At 46.4% G+C, this 24569-nt stretch overlaps 1 protein-coding gene across 6 annotated transcripts in view; it reads right to left on the bottom strand.

Annotated features, from left to right (window-relative positions):
- Positions 1-24569, bottom strand: part of Pde8b (phosphodiesterase 8B) — a 226948-nt gene that overhangs the window by 59056 nt on the left and 143323 nt on the right. For 3 of the 6 annotated variants that reach the window (XM_028871664.2, XM_028871660.2, XM_028871661.2), the window contains exons 3-9: positions 24180-24370; positions 21246-21305; positions 18152-18209; positions 12694-12782; positions 6513-6591; positions 2512-2652; positions 913-1001 (exon numbers count right to left, since the gene is read on the bottom strand). In XM_028871664.2, the coding sequence (XP_028727497.1) occupies positions 913-1001; positions 2512-2652; positions 6513-6591; positions 12694-12782; positions 18152-18209; positions 21246-21305; positions 24180-24370 (707 nt within the window). The remainder of the gene's footprint in view (positions 1-912; positions 1002-2511; positions 2653-6512; positions 6592-12693; positions 12783-18151; positions 18210-21245; positions 21306-24179; positions 24371-24569) is intronic. The other 3 variants (XM_037209496.1, XM_037209497.1, XM_028871662.2) reach the window with 2 other exon arrangements.

Below are 24569 nucleotides of genomic sequence, written 5' to 3'. Positions count from 1 at the left end.
TCCCAAGAAGACAGTCTAAGGGTGGCCATAAGGACAATGTGACAGCCTCTGCCGCTGTTGGGATTGCTAAGCTGAGCTAGTGTCCAGGAGCAGGCAGCCTGTCTCCATGGTGGACAAGCCTTGTTTAGGAGCCTGTCGGGACCCACAGACTCCAGAAGCCAGCCAGAGAGAAGATGCAGAAGCAGCACTAGGCTGTGGCCTCTTAAGTGACCAGAGAACAATTTCCAAACTAATCCAGCAAGGAAAACTGGAGAGAAACAACCTTAGAATAGATGGGCGATCTTATGGAGCCGACTGGTTTTCTAATCCCATGATGATCTGAAATGAACTCAGCTGGTCCTGGGAACTACATGTGACATGGTTATCTGGTTCCTGGTAACCACTATCTTTTTTCTTCACCAATATGTCACACATCACCCTTACAAGGTCAAACCATTAGGTAGCATTGACCTTCATACTGGTTGCAAGGCTCATCAATGGGATATAGTTAGGGGTCCCATCTGGCCTACCTCACATGAGCTCAGAGTCAATAAGGAAAAAACTGGGGCCTCAAAGAGAGAAGGTCGGCACCCGTAGGCTGAGGGCAGAAGCCAGTAGTACTGGCCGCTGTTCACTTGCTGAGGGGAAGGACAGCCAGAGACCCAGAGAGGTGTCGGGGACAATGGGGCCATTCATGAGCAGGTGGATAGCTGGGGAAAGGGCCGATGCCACATGAAAGACCATGAACAGGAGACAGGGGTCGGGGCAGAGGGAAACCATGTCTGGAGATGGCTGCTGGCCACGTCGGACAGGGCAAATGCTACTGTGCGTGCTGTCCTATGCCTTACGGTGGCATTTCAGCGTGCCAGACGATGCCCCCCGAAGGCCTGAGTCCTTATCTGCAGCAGAAAAATGGGAAGAGGTTGCTCTCACCCTCCTTGGCCAATCACTGGGGTGATCTTCACGTGCTGTTGGATGCTGTCCCCGGATTTCCGTCTGGCATAGTAAACCCCCTGCCACTCCTACATGGACAAAGAGAGCTCTTGAGATCCTTCTGTCCAGGCCACATCTGCTCCCCAAATGCGTCTTTACATGCCGAGTCAGCACTTCCCATGGACTTCCACTACACGTCACCAAACTGCTGTACGGTTGTACCCACAACAACGTTATCAAGATCACAATGCCCAAGTGTAAGAGCACCAGGCCAGCATGTACACCACCAAGTTGCCCATCCTGAGTTCCAGGACAGCTGGCTATACACACCAGCTGGAGTTCCCTCAGGGTGCCACCATGTCAGAGTTCAGTAGCCAGTCTCAAAATCTTCATAACAACCCATGGGCCTGGTATTATCATTCTTCACTTACAGATGGGTAAACTGAGGCTCAGAGAGTCTGACTACCTTGTCCACACAGGGACACAAAGGATCTGTTCATAACTGTGTAATTCTTTTATCCTTCTCGAAGTACGTCAGCTCTCTGGGGTCCTAGGGTCCTCCCCCGCAAGAGTCACTATGGTCCCTTGCAGTTTCCATAAGATGGTACCAAGGGAAGGATAAGATTCCTGCTGCCACAGGACCCTGGGAACTAGGCCAGAATAAAGAGGCAGGAAGCCTCAGGGTGGGGAGTTTTCTCCACTGTTTCTGGAAGGGCGTAGATAACACTGAAACTGAGGTTCCCTGTGGCCATATTTTGCTCTCTCTTGTATATGAAGTGAATAAAGAGTGTTTGCTACATGTGGCTGGGTTATTTTGGCAAAAAAAAAATGGAGTAGTTTACAACATCCTGTTTCATTTTTAAGTTCAACATATCTGATTTTACAAGTAATTTGGACATTCTTATAGTCCAGATTTATTCTACCCCAGCTAGTGATCCCATCTCCAGTGAAGATGAAGCTAACGATTGCACAGCACAGAGAAGAAGACAGCCAAGCCCTGTGAAGAAGCATTAGATGCCTCAGAAGAAGCAAGAGGTCGCTGCAGCTCTGAGGGAGGAGAGCGACTGCCCAGGAAACATCTCTCTCACCTCCACTGTCCCGTCTGTCACCTCCCCCAGAGGAAGCAGAAAAGTACAGAGGCTGGGGCAGGGAAGGCTGGGAAAGAAGAGTTACCCATGGATAGTTTACAGGAGTAAAGAGAGCAGTGGGAAGATGGAAGATAGCCGACTAAATCGACAGGGCCTACCTACCAGTCCGTGTGGAGATCAGGTCCTTCCAGCCCCGCCAAACACCAAGAAGCCCAAAAGTGGAAAGCAGCTATCTGGGGGTAGAACCCTGCTCAGGGATGCAGTACTAGGATAGGTGGGGTATATCCATGCAAGGGGTCAAGTGACCTGTCAGAAAACAACCAGCTCCTGCATTATCATGTTGGCATCCACAATTAACCCGTCAACTCCTTTTGCAAACTGCAAACTGAAGTTCTTTCACGGAACTTTGATGCTACCAAAGAAGCCAGTCTTAAAGATAAAAAACTGAAACATCCAGAGGGCAGGGGGGATGCTAAAGGAGGAGTGTGGACGAGCTGTTGGTTCCACCCACCTTTCCCTTCTTGATGCACGTATTGATGGTGTCCAGGAGGTCTGCCCGGTTCTTGTCACTCTTAGGTAGGTCAGCAAGCTCTTTCCCCAGAAGTTCCCCTTTGTGGTAGCCCATCATCCTCTCAAAGGCGGGGTTGACATACTGTGAGGAGGAGGGGTCACAGATCAGTGTGCCCTACAGGGAGGCTGTGGGGACACGGGTACACAGAGCCAAAGGTCCCCCGGACAATGCTCTCTCATGCCCCTCCTCCTTCATCTGGTAGGAGCAGTACCCTCACACATATGGCAGTTTATTCATTCACCTGACATCCTGGTCCTCTGTGAGAGATGCAAAGAAATCTCAGCAGGAAAGGAGCAGGACGCCCTCAGCTAATAGCCCCGGCCTCTGGCGGATCTTATTTGCTGTCCACCACCTTACGAAATCAGGAACCCCTCATAGGAAATCAGAAATAGGAAGATGGCTCGTTTTGTGGCTTGGTGTCACAGTGCTTGCCTGGCACATATAAGGTCCCCCCGGGCATCACTAAATAACAAATAAGCTGACACATACTAGTCATCTAGTTGCATCTTGTTAGTCACACTGTGCAAAGCAGCTGTCTGTCGTTACGCGCCTTTCCACTTTCCCTATCTATCAATCGATGCTATGGTTGGGAGCACTTTGACCTAATGTGGATAATAAATGCAGTCAGCCTATAGGGCCAGGACATGCTCTTTCAGGGCTGGGTTTAGGGTGGGCAAGGAGAGAGGATGCCCGCGGTGCGCTCAGAGGTCAGCCGATTCAGAGGGTCATTGGCCAACTTCTGCAGGGGCTTCTGGGAGTTGGAGCGACTGCCCTATCTGGCCCCAGGCTCCAGTTCTCCACCAGTTTCTTTTTAAAGATCACAGTCACCACATGAGCAGCCGCAGCTGCCCAGAGAACAAGTGGCGGCCGATGTGAGCACGCTGCACCTGGGTCAACAGTGGTTTTGGGAAATTTTTCCATCCATCTGCTGCTTCAGAAACATTCTCACTAGCCATTCCCACTCTCCTCTTGGCTAGGGTAATCCATCAGGAAGTGGGTAATGCAGGGACACTCGGGGCAGCAGGGGAGGGTATTCCCATGGGAGCAAAGCTTCTATGAACCCATCAGCCCTAAGAGCTGAAGAGATGTGGAGGAATCTCTGGCTATCAGGCACTATGGGAGTGGCTGAGAGGGAGGAGGTCCTGACACCAATCGTCATGACCTCCAGATCCCGCTCAGCCTAGCACTTACATGGGGCAGGCACGGCTATCCTTGGGCATGGCAGGAATCACTCCCATCATGGCTGAGCTGATAGTGTGTCTCCCTCTAGGCTTTCCCTTACCTTCTCTGTCTGCTGAGAAAGCCCTTCCTCATTTCTCCCCCACCAGCTCCAATGTGCCTCTTCCTTCAGGAAGCCGTCTTTGGCCTTGCTCAGTCTGAGTTGGTGCCATTCCTAAGGGCTCCCACAGACTTCCGTGTAGTTAATTCTAATGAATCACATAGAACTTGAAATTTGTCTTTCTCATCGCACACTGAAATCCTCAAGTACGAAGGCTAGAGCTGTGTTTGGAGACACATGTTCAGCAGACACCCACTGGGTAAATGGGTACATTAGAGAGTTTATTCTTTTCCTGATCTGTCAATAGTCTCCTACATTGTCATATGTGTGGACTCTGTTCTCCCATTCTGTAAATCTGAGTAATGGTCATGGTTCTTATTTACATTGGGGATCCTAGAACCTCAGAATTCAGAGGCCTAACAGACATGATCGGAGCCAATGCACCTAAACTCAAACCCTTTGGAACCATTAGAAGATGACGCCATTTCTCTGCTCCTCTCTCTGTTCTTTGTTTTTGTTTTTTCAACTGCAATAACACTCCCTGGCTCCCGGGGTTGTTTTAAAGAGATCAATGAGCATAAAATGCTAACCACTGTGCCGGCACATGGGCAGCACATGCGAATGTTTTCAGAGCCAATGCAGATAGATGGTTCACGGGGAAGGAGGCGTAGAGGGGCAGGGACAGATAGACTGATAGGTAAGATGCTGTGTCTAGAGTTGAAGTGTATCACCAATGCCCACAGCACACGGCCATCTGTTCCAGTGCCCTGAGATGGGGCGCTGATGTGAATCAATAACATATGTGTTCTTGATGTGTCATCCTGAAACCCAGGTGAGGGTCAGCTGAGTGTCCCCTCCATGTGACATCCTCTATTCTGCTTCTCCTTCCTTTCCTTCCTTTCGCTGGGACAACTTATTTCAGGATCCAAGATCCCCTTTCAGCGCAGCGGCTTCCCCTGCGTGGGCACCAGCTAGGCTCACATTTATTTCTTTCTGTCCACGGAAGAGACTGGAGCGAGGGGGATGATGTATGTCATGTGATACATCACCGCCTCACTTCTCCCAGGGATTCAAGTTTGCTAAGCACAAATTGTGGCCATGGGGTGAAGGACTCGGTTCCTGTTCAGGGTGGAGAAGGCATGGGAGGGCAGGGCTACTTCTTTCTAATCAGTTCTGAATCACAGCCCAGCTTCCCACCATGGAGTAGGGAGATGCAAAGCCCACGTCCTCACGAGCAGAACTGAAGGGCCCTGTCTGCATGTGAGCACAGGGCATGAGCCCAGCTTTCTGTGTGGTTTCGTATACGGAGCAGTGGGTAGGAAGTGTACACATAGCCAGCAATGTCCAGAAGCCTCTGGTTTTATTCCCAGGGACAGTCAAATATAGTCTGACATATAGCCCCAAATGAAGCCAGGCAGGCAGGCTTAGGAGTCAGAAATAGGGCTAAGGAATTTGACATCAGCGCTCACGGCTTGCATCCTCCTTGTATACAGTCCTCTCCTTTGCTAGGTCTCCGTATTCCTCAGCTGCCTTTCAAAGGTACAGAACTGAGCGGAGACTACTTAATGAAACTGCTCATGATGGGGATGAGGTGTGGGCCCTGGAAACATGAGCAAGGCATGCCTGTGTGCACAGTGGGGACGTCAGAGGGTTCAAAAGGAGGTCGACGCCACAGGGGCCGTGGTGTGCTGGTCACTGATAAAAGCAAGAGCTCCTCAATGATCGCTTCACACCAGTTGAGTCAGGCCAGGACTAATCAGTAGACTGGGTACATTTCAGAGTACTCTTTACGGGCACGTAAAAGATGCATTTCTTTAGAAAGATTGCATTAGTATTAAAGTGCTTTATAATAGAACCCCAATGGCAGGAGAATGGTTTCTTTTAAGTATTCTACGCCCATAGCCACTTAGAAGCATTTGTTCAACAACCCTATGTGAATACTGTCTTTACAGATGGCCCCAAATTTTCTCCCACCTCTACCTAGGAAATAACAGGTTCTGATCTGAATAAGTTTCTCCTAGCTAGAGAGAGAATGGTTAAGAGCACTGGCTGCTCTTCTAGAGGACCTAGGCTCAGTTCCCAGCACCTACACTGGGCAGCTGACAACTGCCCATAACTCAAGCTCCAGGGGTTCAGACACCCTCTCCTGGATTCTACAGCAGGCACCCCCACATACATGTTCACACACACACACACACACACACACACACACACACACACACACACACACACGAGCGTGCGCATGCACGCACATACACTTTAAAAATAATAAATTATAAAATAACTTTTATTCTCCTTTGAATAGCCAGTTCTTAAGTTTGTCAGCAGTCATCTCATACATTGATTTTCCTTTCTTCAAAAAAAATGTGCAAATATGTGAAAATTATGGGAAAGTATTTGAAATAAAGAGGTGGGCCGGGCAGTGGTGGTGCACGCCTTTAATCCCAGCACTTGGGAGGCAGAGCCAGGCGGATCTCTGTGGGTTCGAGGCCAGCCTGGTCTCCAAAGCGAGTTCCAGGAAAGGCGCAAAGCTACACAGAGAAACCCTGTCTCGAAAAACCAAAAAAAAAAAAAAAAAAAAAGAAAGAAAGAAAGAAAGAGGTGGATAAATGCCAAAAGGCTCTTTTTTAGTGTTAATGATGCAAAGAGCGTCTTCCCATACCTGAATCACATGATCATCACTTGTTATTTCTATGGCTTCGTGACAGTGGTCTAATGCTGTAAACACTGAGTTACAGGCCCTGAAAGAGGCATAAGATGAGGGTTAGTTGCATACAAACATCCTCTGAACTTTGTTAATTTAGCAACATGCACAGACCCCGGAGTCACTGGCACTATGCATTCTGTTGCTGTTACGACCCAATGACTGGCATTCCCTCAAGCCTTGACATTTCAATACAATGTGTAATGCTGCAGTAGGGCCACGGTCATGGTCACGGAGAAGGTCACGTTCCCATCAATTAGAAGACCCTAGCCTGGCCAGAAACGACCTTGAGGTATTCTAACCTTTTGCAACACAGAGAGAAACATTTGTCTTCCTTTTCTTAGGTTTGCAACGCTACTTGGCCGCCAGCCACACCCACTGGGATGAAGAAAGGCAGGGGTGGAAGGTGGCTCCGAACCCCCCTTGTCAGTTTCTTTGCGCCTGTACAGCTTTCTACCCGGCTCCTTCCGTGCGGACCTCCCCTGTGTATCTGAGATATTAGAAATCAGACTCCAGTTGTGGTTTTCAGTTAACTAGCTTCCCCATAGAAAACAACTCCAAATTCATTAAGTTCTGTACTAGCCAACACAACAACCACCTGCTATTTAGATGGACTGTTTAGAGAATCCCAGGGAAGGTTTTCTTACACAGCGCAAAGAAAAAAAATTTAAAAAAGGAAAATATTAATTTATGGGATGTATATTACTTCTTGCAGGGAAAATTCTTCACTGCTATTTTCCTACCATGAGGGAGTGTAATTTGCTGCCACTTTGACCTATTTGTTAAGAAAATGACAGTGCCCTGGGTGAAATTGGACGGTGTTTTCCCAGCCACAGGATTCTGGGCAGCTTCCAGTTTTGCTTGTTCTTGTTTTCCCCATCTACAGAATTATTGTAAGAATATGTATTTCATGGGGTTTTGTAACGGCTGAAGCAATGGATGACTTATGCGGGCATTTCTCAAAGCACCTGGGACCACATTACGGAAGAATACAGTGTGGTAGGTATTACTACTCGTAAGATCACAGAGTCGTAGTGCTTTGTTCTCTGAAGCCTCCAAAGAAAAGAAAAACTAATTGTAACCTATCTTCTCCCTTGAGTCTATCCGAATGGGACTCAGTCACAGCAAGACAACCGGCCTGCAGGCAGAAGGACCTCAGCCCACCGAAGGATGATGCTTGTTTCTATGGATGCAGAGAAGAGGCTACGTGCATACGGGTAGGTAAGACAAGCATCCATGCTCTGGTCAGCGGGACAGAGAATGGGACTCACCTGAAACCACTGACAATCCTCATCCCTGCAGGTCATTTCTTCATTCCAACTGCCCACCCAATAAATGTGTACTGCATACTGTCTACCTCTACCACCACCACCACCACCACCACCACCACCACCACTGCCGCCGCCAGTGTTTGTAAACACGTTCCATAAAATCAACAAAGCATCCAAAGAGGACGCTGAGATTGTTATCACCGTCATCACTGCACTGCCTCTTGAGGGGCAAGCAAGAGCCAGGCTTATCAAAACAGACACCTGGTCTAGATCGAGCTCAGCTCCATGGGAAAGCGGTTCCAGAGACTAACTACCTTTCAGAAGTGATGCATGGAGACACAGACTCCACGTAGGCTAATTTGTCAACTTTGAGAGCTGGGTAATTAAGTTCTAATGAACACATCTTGTCAGGCTCCTCTCTGGCGTGGGGTTTTCCAGGAGGTTAGCTGTACATCTCAACTAAATGTGCAAACAGGTGCTGCAGACGTGATCATTCTGTCTGTGCTCAAGGCAGTTCTTAAATAAGTCTAAGAGCTTTTCAACCTTACATTCCTGATTATCCATACAACTTAAACTCTTCAGTAGATATAATGCCCAAAAGGACACAGAAAATCCCTCTACTGCCCATTGACACAAAGGGACAGTGTCAGGAACAGGAACAACAGTGTATCCTCCTTCCTATCTCCACCACGCCATGAATGATCAGCTGTGATATTTGGGCTTTTCAACTTCTTTAGGTTGATGGCTCTATTTAAGTAAACCCACAGAAAAAAAATGGGACAATCAATTTGAGTCATGTTCCTAGAACCATGGAACCTAATTGCTTGTATTAATTATTCATACTTTTCAGGCAGAAAAACTGTAGCCTTATTAGTTTCTGTTCTTGGGAACCATGAATTGCATCTCAGATGTCCTTAATTTTTATCCTTAAGGTTAGAGGTTAGAAAATTGGGAGGAAAAAAGAAACAGAGAAGATAATGGGTAATGTAATCATTTATACTGTGCCTTAAGAGTTTCAAAGGTTCAGATGAAAAAGACAAGGTCCATACACAGCACAGTGGTACAGGGGCTGTAAAGCACACACATGCACATGTAGAATGCCCAATTGTGCTCTAGCCCTGCAACCAGGGTGGTAGGCAGCTGGGATCACATGGAAGGTACTCCTGGCTCTCAATGTTTTCTTGTCAATTGTGGCTGGGATGGACATGTGCTGTTCTACATATCTTAGAAAGGTATTTCATCTGAATTCTACCCAAACAGAACACACACACACACACACACACACACACACACACACACACACACACTCATGCACATACATTCACACAGCACCTTAAACAAGGGTAGGATTAAGCAAGGCAATGGCTTTTAAGAAGACTCTGAACACAAGTTCACATCCAACCAGGGGCTCACAGTTATCCAGGCAGACAGAAGAACAGGCATGGGGAATCATGGGATTGCTGCTTGGTGGCAGTCATGGGTGGTGGCAAGGATGAGAAGGGACAGTTATGTTAAGTGTTTACAGCTCTGCGCCCACAGCTGAACTACATCGGCTACTGCACAGGACCCACGTGAAGATAAAGGCTCTGCATGTGTGTTCATAAGGAGAGATGCGGTGCACCTCAAGGCAGACTTTCTGCCATCAGGCCCCGATTCTTTCTAAAATTGAAGACTGCTGCTGTCCTGAGGTCTGAAGCAAAATAAACAGGATTTCTGTGCCAACTCTTACACGAATAATGGGAAGAAACACTGGAACTGTATGATCATAAACTCCTATTAGGTGGATAAATCACTGTCTCTATTTTAGTGACAAGGACTTTTCATGATTAAGAAAAAAAAAAAACAACCCAAGAACATTAGAAGAGTGACATGATGCTCACCATTTATCCTGGCTCATCCTGGACACTGCCATTCATGAACTTGGTTCAGTAGAGGAACTCAACAAATGTGCGCAGAAGGGATTAGGTCTGATGTCCCTAAAATGTATTCTCCACAGAGGAAGTTTACAGTTAAACCCTATCATTTGCTCAATTAGGTCAGACTTGGGTGATTTGTTTGTTTTGTAAAGTATAGATGGTAGGCACCGTTCTCCAAGTCCTGGACTGAAGTGTCCAGCTTCAACGCTGGTCGCATCCTGCAATGCAGGCTGTGTCCTTGCAGAATGACAGGCATGCTACATATTTAGCTGCAGCTGGGGGCGGAATTGTAGGGGAAAGTATTACATAATTAGACTATAATTATTCTGGCATTGTATAACAAAGAGCTCATTTCCCAGTCTTTAACAAATGCCATAGTTGCTTGTCTCCCTTGGGGTACAGGTAGGTAGATGTTCTACGTGTCCTTGAATGCCCTCAAGAGCTGGAGCAAGGTCATTATCTAGATCATTGTCCTCTGTCTGCTGGGTCTAAATTTTGTAGGTCCAGGGAAATTCAAGCAATGTGCATGCACCCCCAGACCCCAAAGGGAGTGAACTGAAGCAAGGCTGAGGGAAAGACAGAAAACCAACAGTATCACAGGTGGAGAAGGAAAGAGCATCCAAGAATGAGGGAAGCCCTGCTTCTTGGGGCCACTGCTTCCTGGCTTCAGTCCATTCACTGTTCCAAGCTAATTTACATGAAGAATAGGAGTGTTCCCTTATGACCCCAGCAATGGGTCCAACTCCCCCAGCCAGTTCCTGTCAGAGAGCAGCTGAGCAGCTGTAGTGCTCACACTGTTAGGAGCTGAGAAACTTGCAGTTACGATATGATGAGACCATGGGCGCTCCCACACACGTCCTGGTCTATGCAGATCCCATCAGTACATTGACCTAAAGACGGGGCTGGCAGGGCTGCTTCAGACCTCCAGGCCTGCTTGTGTCCTACTAACCATGCTCAAGGTGCCTGAATCTCTGCCGAATCTGGATTAGGGTACCATCTAACAGGGGCCATCACGTGTTCTGGTCCTAAGAATACAGAAGCACTGATTCAAACTAGCAGGAGGGGCTGTTGGTGACAGCGACAAAATGAAGGGTCACCTGCTTTTAGTGTAAGAAACAAAGTCAAAGGATCAAACCACAATGAAATCTCTTTCCTCCTTTTATTTATTGCAAAAACATCAAAATCCAAAGTTCTAAGTTGTTTTAATCTCAATTAAAATCAACAGAGCTTCCCAGGAAGTACATACACTTAATGTACACTATTAAAAAGAATTAATTACTGAAGCAAAGTGAAAAGTATTTTTTTTTAAGAAAATTTGTGTGAAGTTACCTGAAATAAACATACAGATAAAAATGAAACCAAGGGATTTAATTTATTTAAACATTCAAAATGTCTTTGGTGTTATTCCTTAAGGCCTTGAGCTACCAGTACTCCTCATATATCAGAACCCCACTCTCTTGACATACTTTTACTTTTTAAAAAATTATTTATTTATTATTACTTACTATTTGTATACTTGTGTGTGTGTGTGTGTGTGTTTGTGTGTGTGTGTGTGTGTGTGTGTGTGTGTGTGTTATGCACACTCATGGCATGACACACATGAAGGTCAAGGGGTAACCTGTTGGAATCATCTGCTTCTGCCACCATGGGGGGGTCCCAGAGAGTAAACTCATCTTGGTGGCAGCATCAACATTCTTAAAACACACACACACACACACACAAAACAACAACAACAACAAAAAAAAAAACCACCACACTCCCATCTAAGAGACTGACTGCTTACTCTACCATTTCATTTCTTATGCCACTGTAGTCACCAAAAGCAACTCCCAGGCCAGGCGGTGGTGGCGCACGCCTTTAATCCCAGCACTCGGGAGGCAGAGCCAGGCGGATCTCTGTGAGTTCGAGGCTAGCCCGGGCTACCAAGTGAGCTCCAGGAAAGGTGCAAAGCTACACAGAGAAACCCTGTCTCGAAAAACCAAAAAAAAAAAAAAAAAAAAAAAAGCAACTCCCCAGACGTGGGCCACTTGCTTCTGTGCCAATCATCCTGTTTCCTAGGGACTGGAGAGAATTAGCTTTAAAGATTCTCTGTCAGATTTGGATACAAAATAAGTAATGAAGATTAAAAGTATAATTATGGTAGGGAGGTCTTCTCTTGGTTTTCACACTGGGCACAAGGTACCAAGAGGTGCCTCTTAGTTACCCAGAGAGAGAAGCCAGGCAGAGATGTCCCTGAAGAAAGCAGGAAGCCCATAAAACTGCTCTTTCCACAGGGCCAAAGGTATACTCATGTTCTCCGGCTTGAAGAGGGCAGGTTGAAGAAATTAGGTGTTAGCGGCAAGTCAGAACAGAGCTTGGACTAAACTAGATGGGTGCTAAGACACTGATATTCCAAGAGAGCCTAGAAGTAGAGATGACACATGACGAGCTCCACGCAGAATGGAGAGCCAGAGAGAAACCACCTCTGAAAGTGCTGCATACAAACCAAGAGACCTAAAGTTGGTGTCTCAATGATACGCCATGCATACCGAAGCCACAGGCAGACTTCATGAAATCGCCACATAGCCATTATGGTGGCTAGTGTAATAAATATACTTATTGGCTTCCCCGACTATAACAACCCAAGTAGGAATTTATGAAGTTGGAAGTCAGAAGTTGAAAGTGATTCTCAAAGGCGGCTCTTAATCTCAATCTAATTATACAAAACTTGAGCCAGACTTCCTAGGCTATGATTTTAACATGCCACAAATAGAAGATATTGTCAAAAAAGACATGCTTTCAATTTATTTCATCACCCCAAGGGGCTCCAGTTAACATACTGCCATTGGCTGCCGGTCTCACAGTTTCAAAATCCCAGACATCAGTTATAAACCTGTGTACTCTGGCCTGTTGACAGTTAAGATTTTTCTAGAGCATTGTTAACTTCATGTATTGTCTTATGTTGCTACATACCGTAATTTGAACTGTGAGCGAACTTCCCCGTGTTCTATTTGGATCAGTTCATTATAGCAAGCAATTATGCTGCTATTCTCCATAAATCTCTGAAAAGAAAGCAAAGATAATGCATAAGACATCTCCAATTATTTCTTAGAGAGTCAAACAGAGAAACTTAACAGTTGTTCCTGCCCCCAGGTAGTTCATTATGCAAGACATCTTGTAGGTAGGAAGGGGTGACAGAGGAAAGTTGTCAAGGACTGTGAAGTGCTTGTTCAAATGTCGGAGGAAGAATGGAGCAGGTGATGCCCTTGGCTTGGCTCACTGTATAACAGAGACGGGGGAAACTTCATTACAAGGAGTCAGAGCAAAGCAAGCATACAAGAGCACAGCGTGACTCCCCAACCATGTTAAAGACTGAACCATTCCAGCTTGGTCCCCTAACCATCGCCTGCAACTCGATATGCAGTGTGCTCAGGCTGCAATGTGCCATTGGTTCACTTTTATGGGAGTGTTCTTGGCCTCGTTCTGAATTATTTGGGTACCAAATGCAGAGCTTATTCGAGGTATCGGTGTGCTCAACAACAGAAGGGCAATCAAATGAAAAACTAGGCGAAGGAGGGAAGCAGACATTTCTCCAAGAAAACGTATCACATTTGTTCAGCAAACACATGAGGGATGTCCAACCTCACCAGACTAAAGTAACAGAAATCAAAAGCATAATAGGATGTAATTTCATACCCACTAGAATAGGTACAATTAAAGAAAGAAAAATAACTATGAGTAAAAATGTGCAGAATCAAAGTCCTATGCATTGCTGATGGCAATATGAAGTGGTTTAGTCACTGTGGAAAATAGTGTGTGTGTTATTCAAAAATTAAACTCTAGGTATATAAACCAGGAGAATTGAAATTGGCTACCTCAAGTAAACTCTTGTAGAATCAGGTCCACACCAGCTTTACTTACATGGGGTAGAATAACAGTCTATGAAGAGATGAATTGTGGTATGTACATACAGTGGGATTTTATTCAGTCATAAGATAGGAAGGAAATGCAAAACCTTCAAGAATATTAAGTGAGAGAAGACAGACACCAAAAGCCACACACTATATTATTCCATTTATGCAAACTATCAAGACAGATGCATCCTTACAGACGGACTGCAGACTGATGATTGCCAGAGCTTGGGAAGCAGGGCCGGGACTGATGGCTTAGTAGGAACTTGAGGCTAAGGGAAAAGCTTTCGAACGAGGCTGGGGGTGGGTATTGCACATCGCGAATGCTCTAAATGTCACCGTATTGTTCACTTTAAAATGGCCTTACTTTCATGTCAATTAGAACAAAAAGCTTTCACATATTTACAAACCCTTAGTGGGCTGAGTAAATGTATAAGCAAAGCCTAAAGTCCAACAAAACACAATGTGCAACACCATTCATGGAAGAGTTTTGACATGCACTTCATGCCGGAGAGAGACGGCAGAAGTTTCTCAATGATTCCAAACTCATTTTTACATTTTTTTAAAAATTTTGCCTGCATTTATGTATGTGTACCACATGCATGTAGTGCCCACAGAGGCCAGGGCAGGGTTGGATCTCCTGGAACTGGAGTTATCAACAGCTATGAGCCACCAAGTAGGTGCTGAGAATTAAACCTGGGTCTCCTGGAAAGGCAGCCAGTGCTCTTAACTGCTGAGTACCTCTCCAGCCCTTCTTTACAGCTTTTCAATTGAGCACATTACTTGGTGTAGGACATACAAGAAATCATGCATTTCTCTCATATATGAAAATGGCAACGCTCTTAGGAGAAACGAGGAAAGCAGGGAAAAAAAGCCAGTAAAAAATGGTAAGGAAACAGATTTCCTTATGACCGAAGAAAATGTCTTACATTTTTAACTCATAAAGAACATATAAACTTTGCAAAACTTTCCAAGCATATAGCTAGCACACTATGGAGCAAAAAAAAAAAAAGTATTCCAAACTACCCAGTTACCTCAGTGTTCCTCAGGCAGCTAGATAGATGGAGGGGAGCAAGCCAGACCCAGCCGAAAGGTCCATTTAGAAACTTTCTTCAGTCAAGTCAGCCAGAGAGAAAAACCAATTCCTCTCTCCCCTTCTGTCTCAGCATGTGAGTGTGTACACAACACACACACACACACACACGCACACGCACACGCACACGCACACGCACACGCACACACACACACACACACACACACACACACGCACACCCTGGAGTGGATGGTCTTTCCTTGAGGAATACAGTCAAAGCCCTCTAACTTTCCATAGGCCTCTTATTCTCCAAGTGGCATGGAGAGGGGCTAAGAAAAGGAAAAGCCACCAACACAGGCAGAAAGGAAATGCTTGCTCTTTCAGTCACAAAGCAAAGTTGATCAAGATTCACATCTGCCTGAGTTTTTACACAAGAGAAAACTGAAATTTCCATGCTAAGCGAGTTTAGATGATGCTGAGGTGCATGGATCTGGACTCTGGGAGCCCTCAGAACATCTTGTAGGCTAACATGCTCAATGGCCAATGCATGCTGAGGGTTCTTACTGGAAGGAGGAGGAGCTAGTCTACAGATTCACCAAAACCACTTTCGCCCAGGAGGGCTGGGGGGCTCCTGGAACACAGGAGCTCTTGGGAGAGTACTCCACAGCATGGCAGAAAACTCCACTAGTGGGTGGATCCAAGACAGAATGAGGAGGGAATGTACATCTGCATCCTTGCCTTTGTTATGAATGTGCAAGCTATTCAGATTTTGGAGTCTGTTTCCTCTGAAGAAAATGTCAAATCTTTCATATGTTGAGAAAAATTAAGCACATCACCTGGAACTGGGCCTGATAAATAATACATTGTAGCTCCTCGACTTCCCACTCCAAAGGAAGTCTCTCCAGGGAGAAGTGTGGCTCACAGCTGTGAGCCCAGCATGCCTTACACATTGCCTTGCACGTGGAGCCCCATAAATACTTGTTGAGATGAATAAGCATCATTTCAGGCTTTAAAAAAAAAAGGCACATGAAGGTAAATGTAAGAGCAGCTGCATTGGGTAAGATGCTGGTTTCCAAAAGCACAGTGTGGGCTGGGCATCACGACAGCTGGCCACGTGCTTGGGGCTCCAAAGGCTTTGGAGGGAGTTGTTGAGGTGTAATGGGTGACACAGTTCCTTCCTGGTTCCCCACTCAGGGATCACAGACCAACGTGCTGGCCCAGTAGCTAGCAATACAAAGCCAAGTTTGAGCAAGTGATTTAATCAAAACAAATCAGGGAAGAAGAGAAACAACCTCACAGAAGGCAAGACTAGCTGGCATATCCGGAAATTACTTAGAGAGCTGCCAAAGACAAGATCTTTCCCAAACAAGTACAGCGGCTGCCTGGGGATCCTCCTCCACGGTGGCGAGGCCACAACACATAGAGAAAGCCATCATGGATACTGTGTGTTTCCCTGGGAGAAAACCTGAGGAGTTGGGGGAATCCTGATCCTTGGTGAATGACCTTGATCAAATCAGACTCAGCATTCAGAACATCAGGTAATCCCTGATAGGCGCTGTCTTGTAAGTTCCCATTCACCATGGGTTCATTCAATGGGAATGACACATTTGGACCTGGGCACAGGAGGCATTGTGGAGTAGCACAATGTAAAAAGAAAACAGTCACCGGCGGTGGTGGCGCACGCCTTTAATCCCAGCACTGGGAGGCAGAGGCAGGTGGATCTCTATGAGTTCGAGGCCAGCCTGGTCTACAAAGTGAGTTCCAGGAAAGGCACAAAACTACACAGAGAAACCCTGTCTCGAAAAACAAAACAAAACAAACAAAGAAAAGAAAACAGTCAACCTTTGTTTTCTTAATATTTGTACCTAGAGAGCGACAACCATTCGCTCTTAAGCTTTCCTGCCAACAGATGTGCAACGTCCATCCTCTGGTGAAGAAGCTATCCTCCAAATGACACCACCACAAAACTGCTTGGAAGAAAGATCACTGAACAGAAGCAGAATTCCAAGGCCACTCAAGAGACCAATGTGCCTGCTAACTGATAAAGCCAACAGCACATCAAGGTCATCCTTCAGTTGGAAAGCCAATGTCCCCATACTCTCAGAGTCCTGAGTCACACTTGGAAAGGTCAGTGTGGGAGGCGGGTGGAGTGGTGTGACCCAGGAGACACAGACGATCAATAAAACATGTGAATAATTGCAGAGTTATTTCTAGAAAATGAATGAGTTTTTTTTTTTTTTTTTTTTTTTAAAGGCAGTCACACGGCTTCTTTGCTGACTGTCCTCTGGCATTTCTGGGTTCCCAAACTTGGAGGTATTCTCTTAGGCATCCCTATTCAAGCACTGCACATAAGGGAAGCTTTCAGAGATGAATGCCAACCGTCACAGGAAGAGACGGCAGACACACACAAGGAGGAGTGTTAGGAACGCGTGGAATGTTGCAACCTAGACACGTTCATTTCTATTACACGTTACAATCCAGGCTGCCTCACATTTTCTATAGGCTCTGTTTGCAGGCTGAAGCATGCCAAAGCACAGAGAGACTGCTACACAAAAGAAGTTACCGCTTCTCCGTGATCTACAACGAGGGATTTTCATTTTCAGTCAAGAACAGTAAAACACCATTATTACTCCAAACACCAAGAACCCATAGGATCATCTGTCTGAGTTTAGACTATCAGTAAAATTTACAGAATCAACTATGGATCGCTACTCTATTTTTACCTAAAATAAAGCAATTTTTTAAAATAGCAGGAATGAATATGTTTATCATAAAAATGTGAAGGACTCCATACATTTTCTGTATTACTCTGCCTTTTTCCACTCCACTCTTTCTTCTTTACTTTAAATTAATTCCGTTGTCTTCTTTCTATTTGCTCACACATAGCTTTGCCTGAAATCCAGTTTTTACCTTACCTTGTGATCCTAGTTATATGTTTATATCTCCTTGCCTAGGACAATCAGTTTTAATCTTTAAGTTGATATCTGTGTGTTTCATACAGTTATCCTTCAAATTAGAGACTTCTCTTTTTCTAGCGTTAAACAATGGTTCGCAAGCCACCATGAACCTGCTCTCAATTTAAAAGCTCTGGGCAGCCTCCCAGTGAGCACAGAACCTAAGTGGCCACTTGGCGCATCATCTCTCTATGACCCCACATACATGCTGGAGCTGATTGGTAAGATGGAGCTATCTGGGTCACTCTGAAACTGCTGGATTTTGATCTGAGAGAAGAGGTATTTCATTGCCATTGTGTATCAGCTGCTATGATAGATGGAATTAAGATGGCCAGAAGCAAACGGTTGACCGGCACTTGCTAGTCACTTGCTCACTGGTACTCCATTCGCGTGCAGCTGCTCCCCTTCCCTGGCTTACAGTTCTGGGGCCTGTTTCCCGTAACAGCTCTCATGGCTGTGTGCTTTGCTCTCAAGGGAGAGCCAGGGAGGCACTGCCCACCCTCGAGAGAGGTTTTCGGTCCCCTCGTACATACCCGGTTGAAGCCTGCATGGAGAAGAGGAAGAACTGAGGCCTCTTCATGGTCATCAGATCTGCAGCAAAGCAGAAAAGGTGGTCACTCAGCAGATACAAAACCAGGATTCCTCACACTGAAACATGGAGAGAGAGCAATGAGGCCATTGGCATTCGCTCTGGAGAGGCTTCCCGAGCAGCGTGTGCCCAGGGAGCACCTGCCTTCAGGGACACAGAACCCACATCTGTCTTCCAGATGTGAGCAGAACACAGGCAGGAGGGGAAGCAACAGCAGTGTGCTGGAAGTGCTCCTGGCACAGGGGTGAGCCGCTGGGACTCTGGGTTGCCCTTTGGGGTCAGAGCAGATATAGGAGAGCAGTCCCATAAATGGAGATGTCAAGCATGTTGCTTATCACAAGGCTGGCATCCCTAACCCAACTGGATGCACAACTCCTACCCCAAGATCTAGCTGGGCCCAAATCTCGAGGTGACACAGACACTTGACCGTACAACCAAATGGGAAAGAAGTGTAAATTTGAACAGAAATCCAGAAGGAAGGAAAACAAAAACTGGCCATGGTCACCTCTCTCCTGAGACAGTTTTCAATACTGAGCCTGGAGCTGGGCCATGAATAAAAAGGTAGGGTGAGGACCAGCATGTCATGAGGATGTCCCAAAACTCAACTGTCACCATCAAGAAACTGAAAGAGGGTCCCTGAGACAGTCAGAAATTTGCATAGGGTACATACCTTAAAAATCAGGGAAGACAAGCAGGAGAGGCAATGGGTGGGAAAGTCATCAGAAAACAGAATAGAGTGCCCAGTTTGTCTGTGGCTCTACCCAGAGCTGAATCCTGCCAGAGAAACTGTTTCCCTTACTCCTGACTTTCTGCCTTCTACGAAGGCGGTAAAGATTCCAATGTAATAATATCCTGTTTCCTAAACTAAATGGCAAAGGCAGAGGCACTCTTTCAGCATCATGCTCTATATAAGAAGCATTTGACTACAAAACCCCAGAAATATCATAGCAGCCATAGAAAACCACTCCTAGTCAAGGACTCATGAGCATTTTTGATAAATGAAAAGGACAGAAGGCATTTGGGGACCCAGGTAATAAGTGGCCTTGGGAGATGCTGTGCTGTGTGGTTTCCCAGATCATGTCCAAGGCTGTATTACCCTATTCGGATCTCTGGAGATAAGTGGAGGAGGAGACTGGCATCCCTCAGTTCCCCACTCATTCTTTCTGGACTCAGTCTCCCACCAGGACCGTAGGGACCCGGCACCTATGAGGACAGAGCTTCACCTTATTTGGAGCATAGCCTGTGGGAACCATCAAGCAAAGAGCCTCAAAGTGTAGCATTTCAACACAGGGCTCTGATCAGGGCAGGCCCTGCAGCCACGGCTTCCTCTTGTGTGAGTGTGACCTACAGGGCACATATATCAACTCCCCCTGGGCTAGCCTGCCCTGGAGAACCCCACACCTCCTTGTCAGAGCTGTTGGCCTATCTGCTCCTTTGTGGCAGAAGCTGTGCCAAATGCCCTAATGGAGCCAAGTTTTGTGGATATCGTTCTGTATAAATAAGACACTGATTGGTCAGTGGCCAGGCAGGAAGTAGGCGGGACAAGGAGAGGAGAATTCTGGGAAGTGGAAGGCTGAGTGAGGAAGACACTGGCAGCCGCCGCCATGACAAGCAGCATGTGAAGATGCTGGTAAGCCACGAGCCACATGGCAAGGTATAGATTTATAGAACTGGGTTAATTTAAGATATAAGAACAGTTAGCAAGAAGCCTGCCACGGCCATACAGTTTGTAAGCAATATAAGTCTCTATGTTTACTTGGTTGGGTCTGAGTGGCTGTGGGACTGGTGGGTGATAGAGATTTGTCCTGACTGTGAGTAAGGCAGGAAAACTCTAGCTACAGCCAAGTCCAACAGGTCCTGGGTCCCAACTAAGATCTTAGTCTCTCTGAAGCTAATGACAGCGATTGACTGACTACAACAAAATTTGCCACTGGCAAGGATTCAGGCATTGTAGCACATACAAACTACTTCTTTCTTTCAGCCAGCCCTTCCATTTTAAGTGCAGAACATTCCAGACACTGAGCCCAGCAGAACAGGTTCTCACTCCAGGGTGTCAGTGTACCCACAGGCCAATCTTCTTTGCAGTTCCAAACCAACCTAAGCCTATGCGCTGCTGTGAGCCACACAACAGTCCTTAACGAAGCCCCCCAATCCTTTTCTTCCAATGGACTCAGTGTCTCTGTACTCTCATGCCACAGTCTTAAGTGAAAACTCAAGCGCTTTCCCATCTCCAATTTTCCTCAAAGAAAAAAAAAGATGAACCAGAACAGTGTTCTCTCCAGAGTTCTCAGCTTTTCTACTCATTTTTGGCATGTCATGATGATGAGAAACCTGTTTTCCCCCTGAAGTGTGTGAAAACGTGCTAGCAGCAATTATGTAAGGGGGGGGGAGAGGGAAAAAAACCCTAAATATTTTTGGAAACTTGGAAAACAAAGCCCTCAGAGAAAGTTCTAGAAGTGGCATTGTACAGTCTAAGATAGGCCCATCACAGAGCTGGTTCAAAAACTGGATTGCATCATACAAGTGTCTCAGATGGAATAGTAATATTGGGTGTGGGAGTGTAGCTGGGGGTGTGGGGTGCTGCTGGGGGTGGGAGGTGCTGCTGGGGTGGGGGTGCTGCTGGGGGTGGGGTGCTGCTGGGGGTGGGGGTGCTGCTGAGGTTGGGGGTGCAGCTGGGGGTAGGGTGTGTTGCTGGGGTGGGGGTGCTGCTGGGGGTGGGAGGTGTTGCTGGGGTGGGGGTGCTGCTGGGGGTGGGAGGTGCTGCTGGGGTGGGGGTGCTGCTGGGGGTAGGGTGTGTTGCTGGGGTGGGGGTGTTGCTGGGGTGGGGGTACAGCTGGGGTGGGAGGTGTTGCTGGGGTGGGGGTACAGCTGGGGTGGGAGGTGTTGCTGGGGTGGGGGTGCTGCTGGGGGTGGGAGGTGTTGCTGGGGTGGGGGTGCTGATGGAGGTATGAGGTACTGTTGTGTCTGGGAGCTGCTGCTGGAGTAAGGATGCTGTAGGGGATGCGTTTGCTGCTGGGGTAGGGTGGAGGTGTACTTACGCTTGTGAAACCACGGCCAGGATCACAGTGTGCTCGGAGGGGTTAGTGGCCCGGATTGATCTGTAAAAAGAAGCTTCAAGTCAAGCAGTGATCCGGGCTGTGTTACATTAAACTATTACGGAGACTTCTCTGCATTGATAGTGGTTCCGAATCAAATCGTCCTTCAGAGAAAAAGTCTCAGAACACACATGAGACAGCAAAGAAAGACGACCTTGTGAACTGGGATAATAGCATCTGTCGTCTGTCTGTCTGTCTGTTTTCAAATCCTGAGCAATTTTCCAACAGCTCACACTCGCCATTTTTCTACTTCAAAATTGGCAAATTCCACTTGAATTTCGTGTTTTCTGATTGAAATCTGACTCTCTCTTTAAAAGTATGGCAGTACTACAGTCTTTTAACGATTGGTTTGTGCCTGGGCAGCAAACGAGGCTGGATTCCTTTTCTTTCAAAACAGGAGGTCATACAGAAGACTAACCTAACAATAAAAGTTAAAGGACTTGCTGGCAGATGAACAGACAAGTGCTAAAGGTCATTCAGGGTGCCCCTCCCCCAGGTGGTCTGTCCTTTATGTTTCTATACTTGGCCATCAGCTGGGCTGGAGAAAGATTAAATGGTAACTGTCAGATTTGCTAAACTGGAAGTACCTGTAGGCAGTTAATGTATCCCTTAGCAATTTCACAGTATACAAATGCATACAGATTATAGGATTTTGAGGTCTGTGAACCTTACAAGATGCGTGAAGCTCAGAATCTAGACTAGTCTGGTCAGGGCTTCATGAATTGGCCAAGCTTTTAATAAAGGGCTGCATTCTTGAATCCGTGGACAGCGGCATTGACTGTTTTAGCCTATACCTGTGGTCTGACTTCTGCTTATTTTGAGATCTTTCTAAGAGGGACTATTCATCACCAAGGGCAGGGAGTCTAGACAGGTCCACTCCAGGGCTGGCACTCATCACTTCTTGTTCCCATCCAACCTCCCACAGAGCAGGTTCCCGAAGACTCAGTTTACATTAGGAGCCTAATGTATAGACACTCAGAGAAGTACCCGTTTCCATCATATAAAAAATACAGTGTCGGAGAGGCACTCTCTGAGATCCAGGGAGATGCTGTACACATCTCCCTTTCATGTAGGCTCCTCCCACCCAGTGACATGCCATGGACACACACTGCTAGGTCACCTTCAAAGAGCCTGGACTTACACAGAGGCTAACTCAAGTACTGAATGTGCTGAGTGGGAACAGTCTCTTGGCTTCCTTTGTGACTGGTGCCCATCTTTTTGGTTACTTCCTGCTCCCCAGAGGTATTTGTGTTAAGAGGGACTTGGTCGTCTTCCTGATAAGAGGACTAAGGGAGATCGAGAGGTATGATAGTCTGGAGTCAGTATGCTACATGAAGGAAGGTTCAGTATAGCTAAAAAGCCTGGGACCCAGGCCCACAGACAACAGTAAGGGATGTCCTTCTGCGGGCGCATGTCCCCACTCACTTCTGTACAGAACACTGCTGGCTGTCAATCATTTAAGAATCTGGCTGCCCTTAACAGGACCAGTAGCAGTCAGCAAGCACACAGAGACACACAACTTCCTTCTGAACCTCACGCCCCCCACTGCTTTTCTGAGCAGCTATAACAGAGGCACAAACATCATGTTTCTACAGCTAAGGAAGAGTACAAAGATTACCTAACCTAGGCCCTAGGGGACGCTTACATACGAGCAGCAGCGTTTGATTACAGAGCCGTATGAGACCAGCCTGTGAGAGTCAGGACCCCATTCTACCCTGAAAATCATTTAGAAAGAAGGTATGTTTGGTTTGGTTTGGTTTGGTTTGGTTTGGTTTGGTTTGGTTGTTTGTTCTTTGAGACAGTGTCTTGATGTATAGCCCAGGCTGGCCTTGAACTCAGCAATCCTCCTGCCTTAATCTCCTAAGTGCTGGGACAACTGATGTGCTTCATTATACCTGGTCAGAAAGAAAAATCTATTTCTTAATAATAAAAACAGCAGTGTGTGTGTGTGTGTGTGTGTGTGTGTGTGTGTGTTAGTTACTAAATAGGAAGATATTTCTATGGAGAAAAGCAAGATTTGAAACCTTTAAAACAAACACTGGCTAATTAACAAAAACTCTTTGGGAAAATGCAAGTCATAAAAAAATAACAAGGTAATGCCTGTGATTAAAAAAAAAACAACTCTTAATCCATTAACATTTTTGCCAGTATACCAAAAGTTTTAAGAATCAATTTTTCGACTTTTCATTTACTAATATTCAATAAAAGTCCAGCCCTCTTTGTAACCGGCCTCTGTCCTGTTCTTGATTAATTAGTGACTCTTTCAGGCCAACTTCCAAGCATTCCACTTCTGCTGATGGAAGTCCATCCTGAGCAAACTCTTAACACTGTACAATGTTTATTTATGAACAGACAGGTACTTACTCCCCAGAGTGTGAGCATCTGCACAAACAAGTGGGGGCGTGGACCCCAGGAAGACTCTGCTGCTAAAGTGGCTGCCTTCTTCTCTCCATGTCTGGGAAGCCTGCTACAGGATCTACCCATCTGTGTCACGCATGGAAAAAATCTCTGTTTCACACATTTCTGATGTTCATTTTGGGGCAGAATAATGAAGTTTAAAATACTTACTTTAAATCTAAACTACGTGTAGTAAAAACTGTGTGAATTTTAATGACTCTTTTATGAGCAATACTCGGGAGGGGCTAGGGGACCGTGCTCAAGCTTCAGGATGAGTCCAGCTTCTAAATTCAATGCAATTCAAATGTGCAGAAGTGGGAAGGTAGGATGCATCTATAGGAAGGAGCCATAGCCTTCATCGTGGCAGTCCAGGTCTATGACCCCCAGGTCAGTGCAGGGACCCAAAGCTACTTGTAGAGGAAGTTCTTTTAGAGAAGATGGGGGGGGGTGTTACTAAGCAACTTAGACAGAGAAAGGCACCTGCACACCGCTTCTGCATCGAAGTTCCGAGTTTGCCTGTGATCGATCACAATAATCTCATGATGCTTGTCCAGAAAGCATTCAAGGGCTGACTCTGGAGTGCGCGCAATGTTGCATCTGTAGCCAGCCCTGTCACAGGCCCACCAGAAGCCATCACTCTGGCTATCCTCCTTTGCAAAGATGAGCAAAACCTGAAACAGAAAGAAGAGCCTCTTGAACACAAATTCCCACCCTTAGTTCTGCACTGAAAATAGGCCATGGGTACACTGACTAAAACACAGGACTGGAGAGGAAATCTGTCTGGGTTCAAATCTGGTTCCTCTGATAATCCCTGGCATCTCCGAGCAAGCGATTCCATCCTCTTGGCCTGGCTGGGAGCTAGCTGGGAGG

Source organism: Peromyscus leucopus, chromosome 11 (genome assembly GCF_004664715.2).
Source record: "Peromyscus leucopus breed LL Stock chromosome 11, UCI_PerLeu_2.1, whole genome shotgun sequence".
In the NCBI taxonomy this organism is placed as follows: domain Eukaryota; kingdom Metazoa; phylum Chordata; class Mammalia; order Rodentia; family Cricetidae; genus Peromyscus; species Peromyscus leucopus.
The sequence above is the reverse complement of the archived record's forward strand: the minus strand, read 5'-3'. Positions and strand labels throughout refer to the sequence as shown.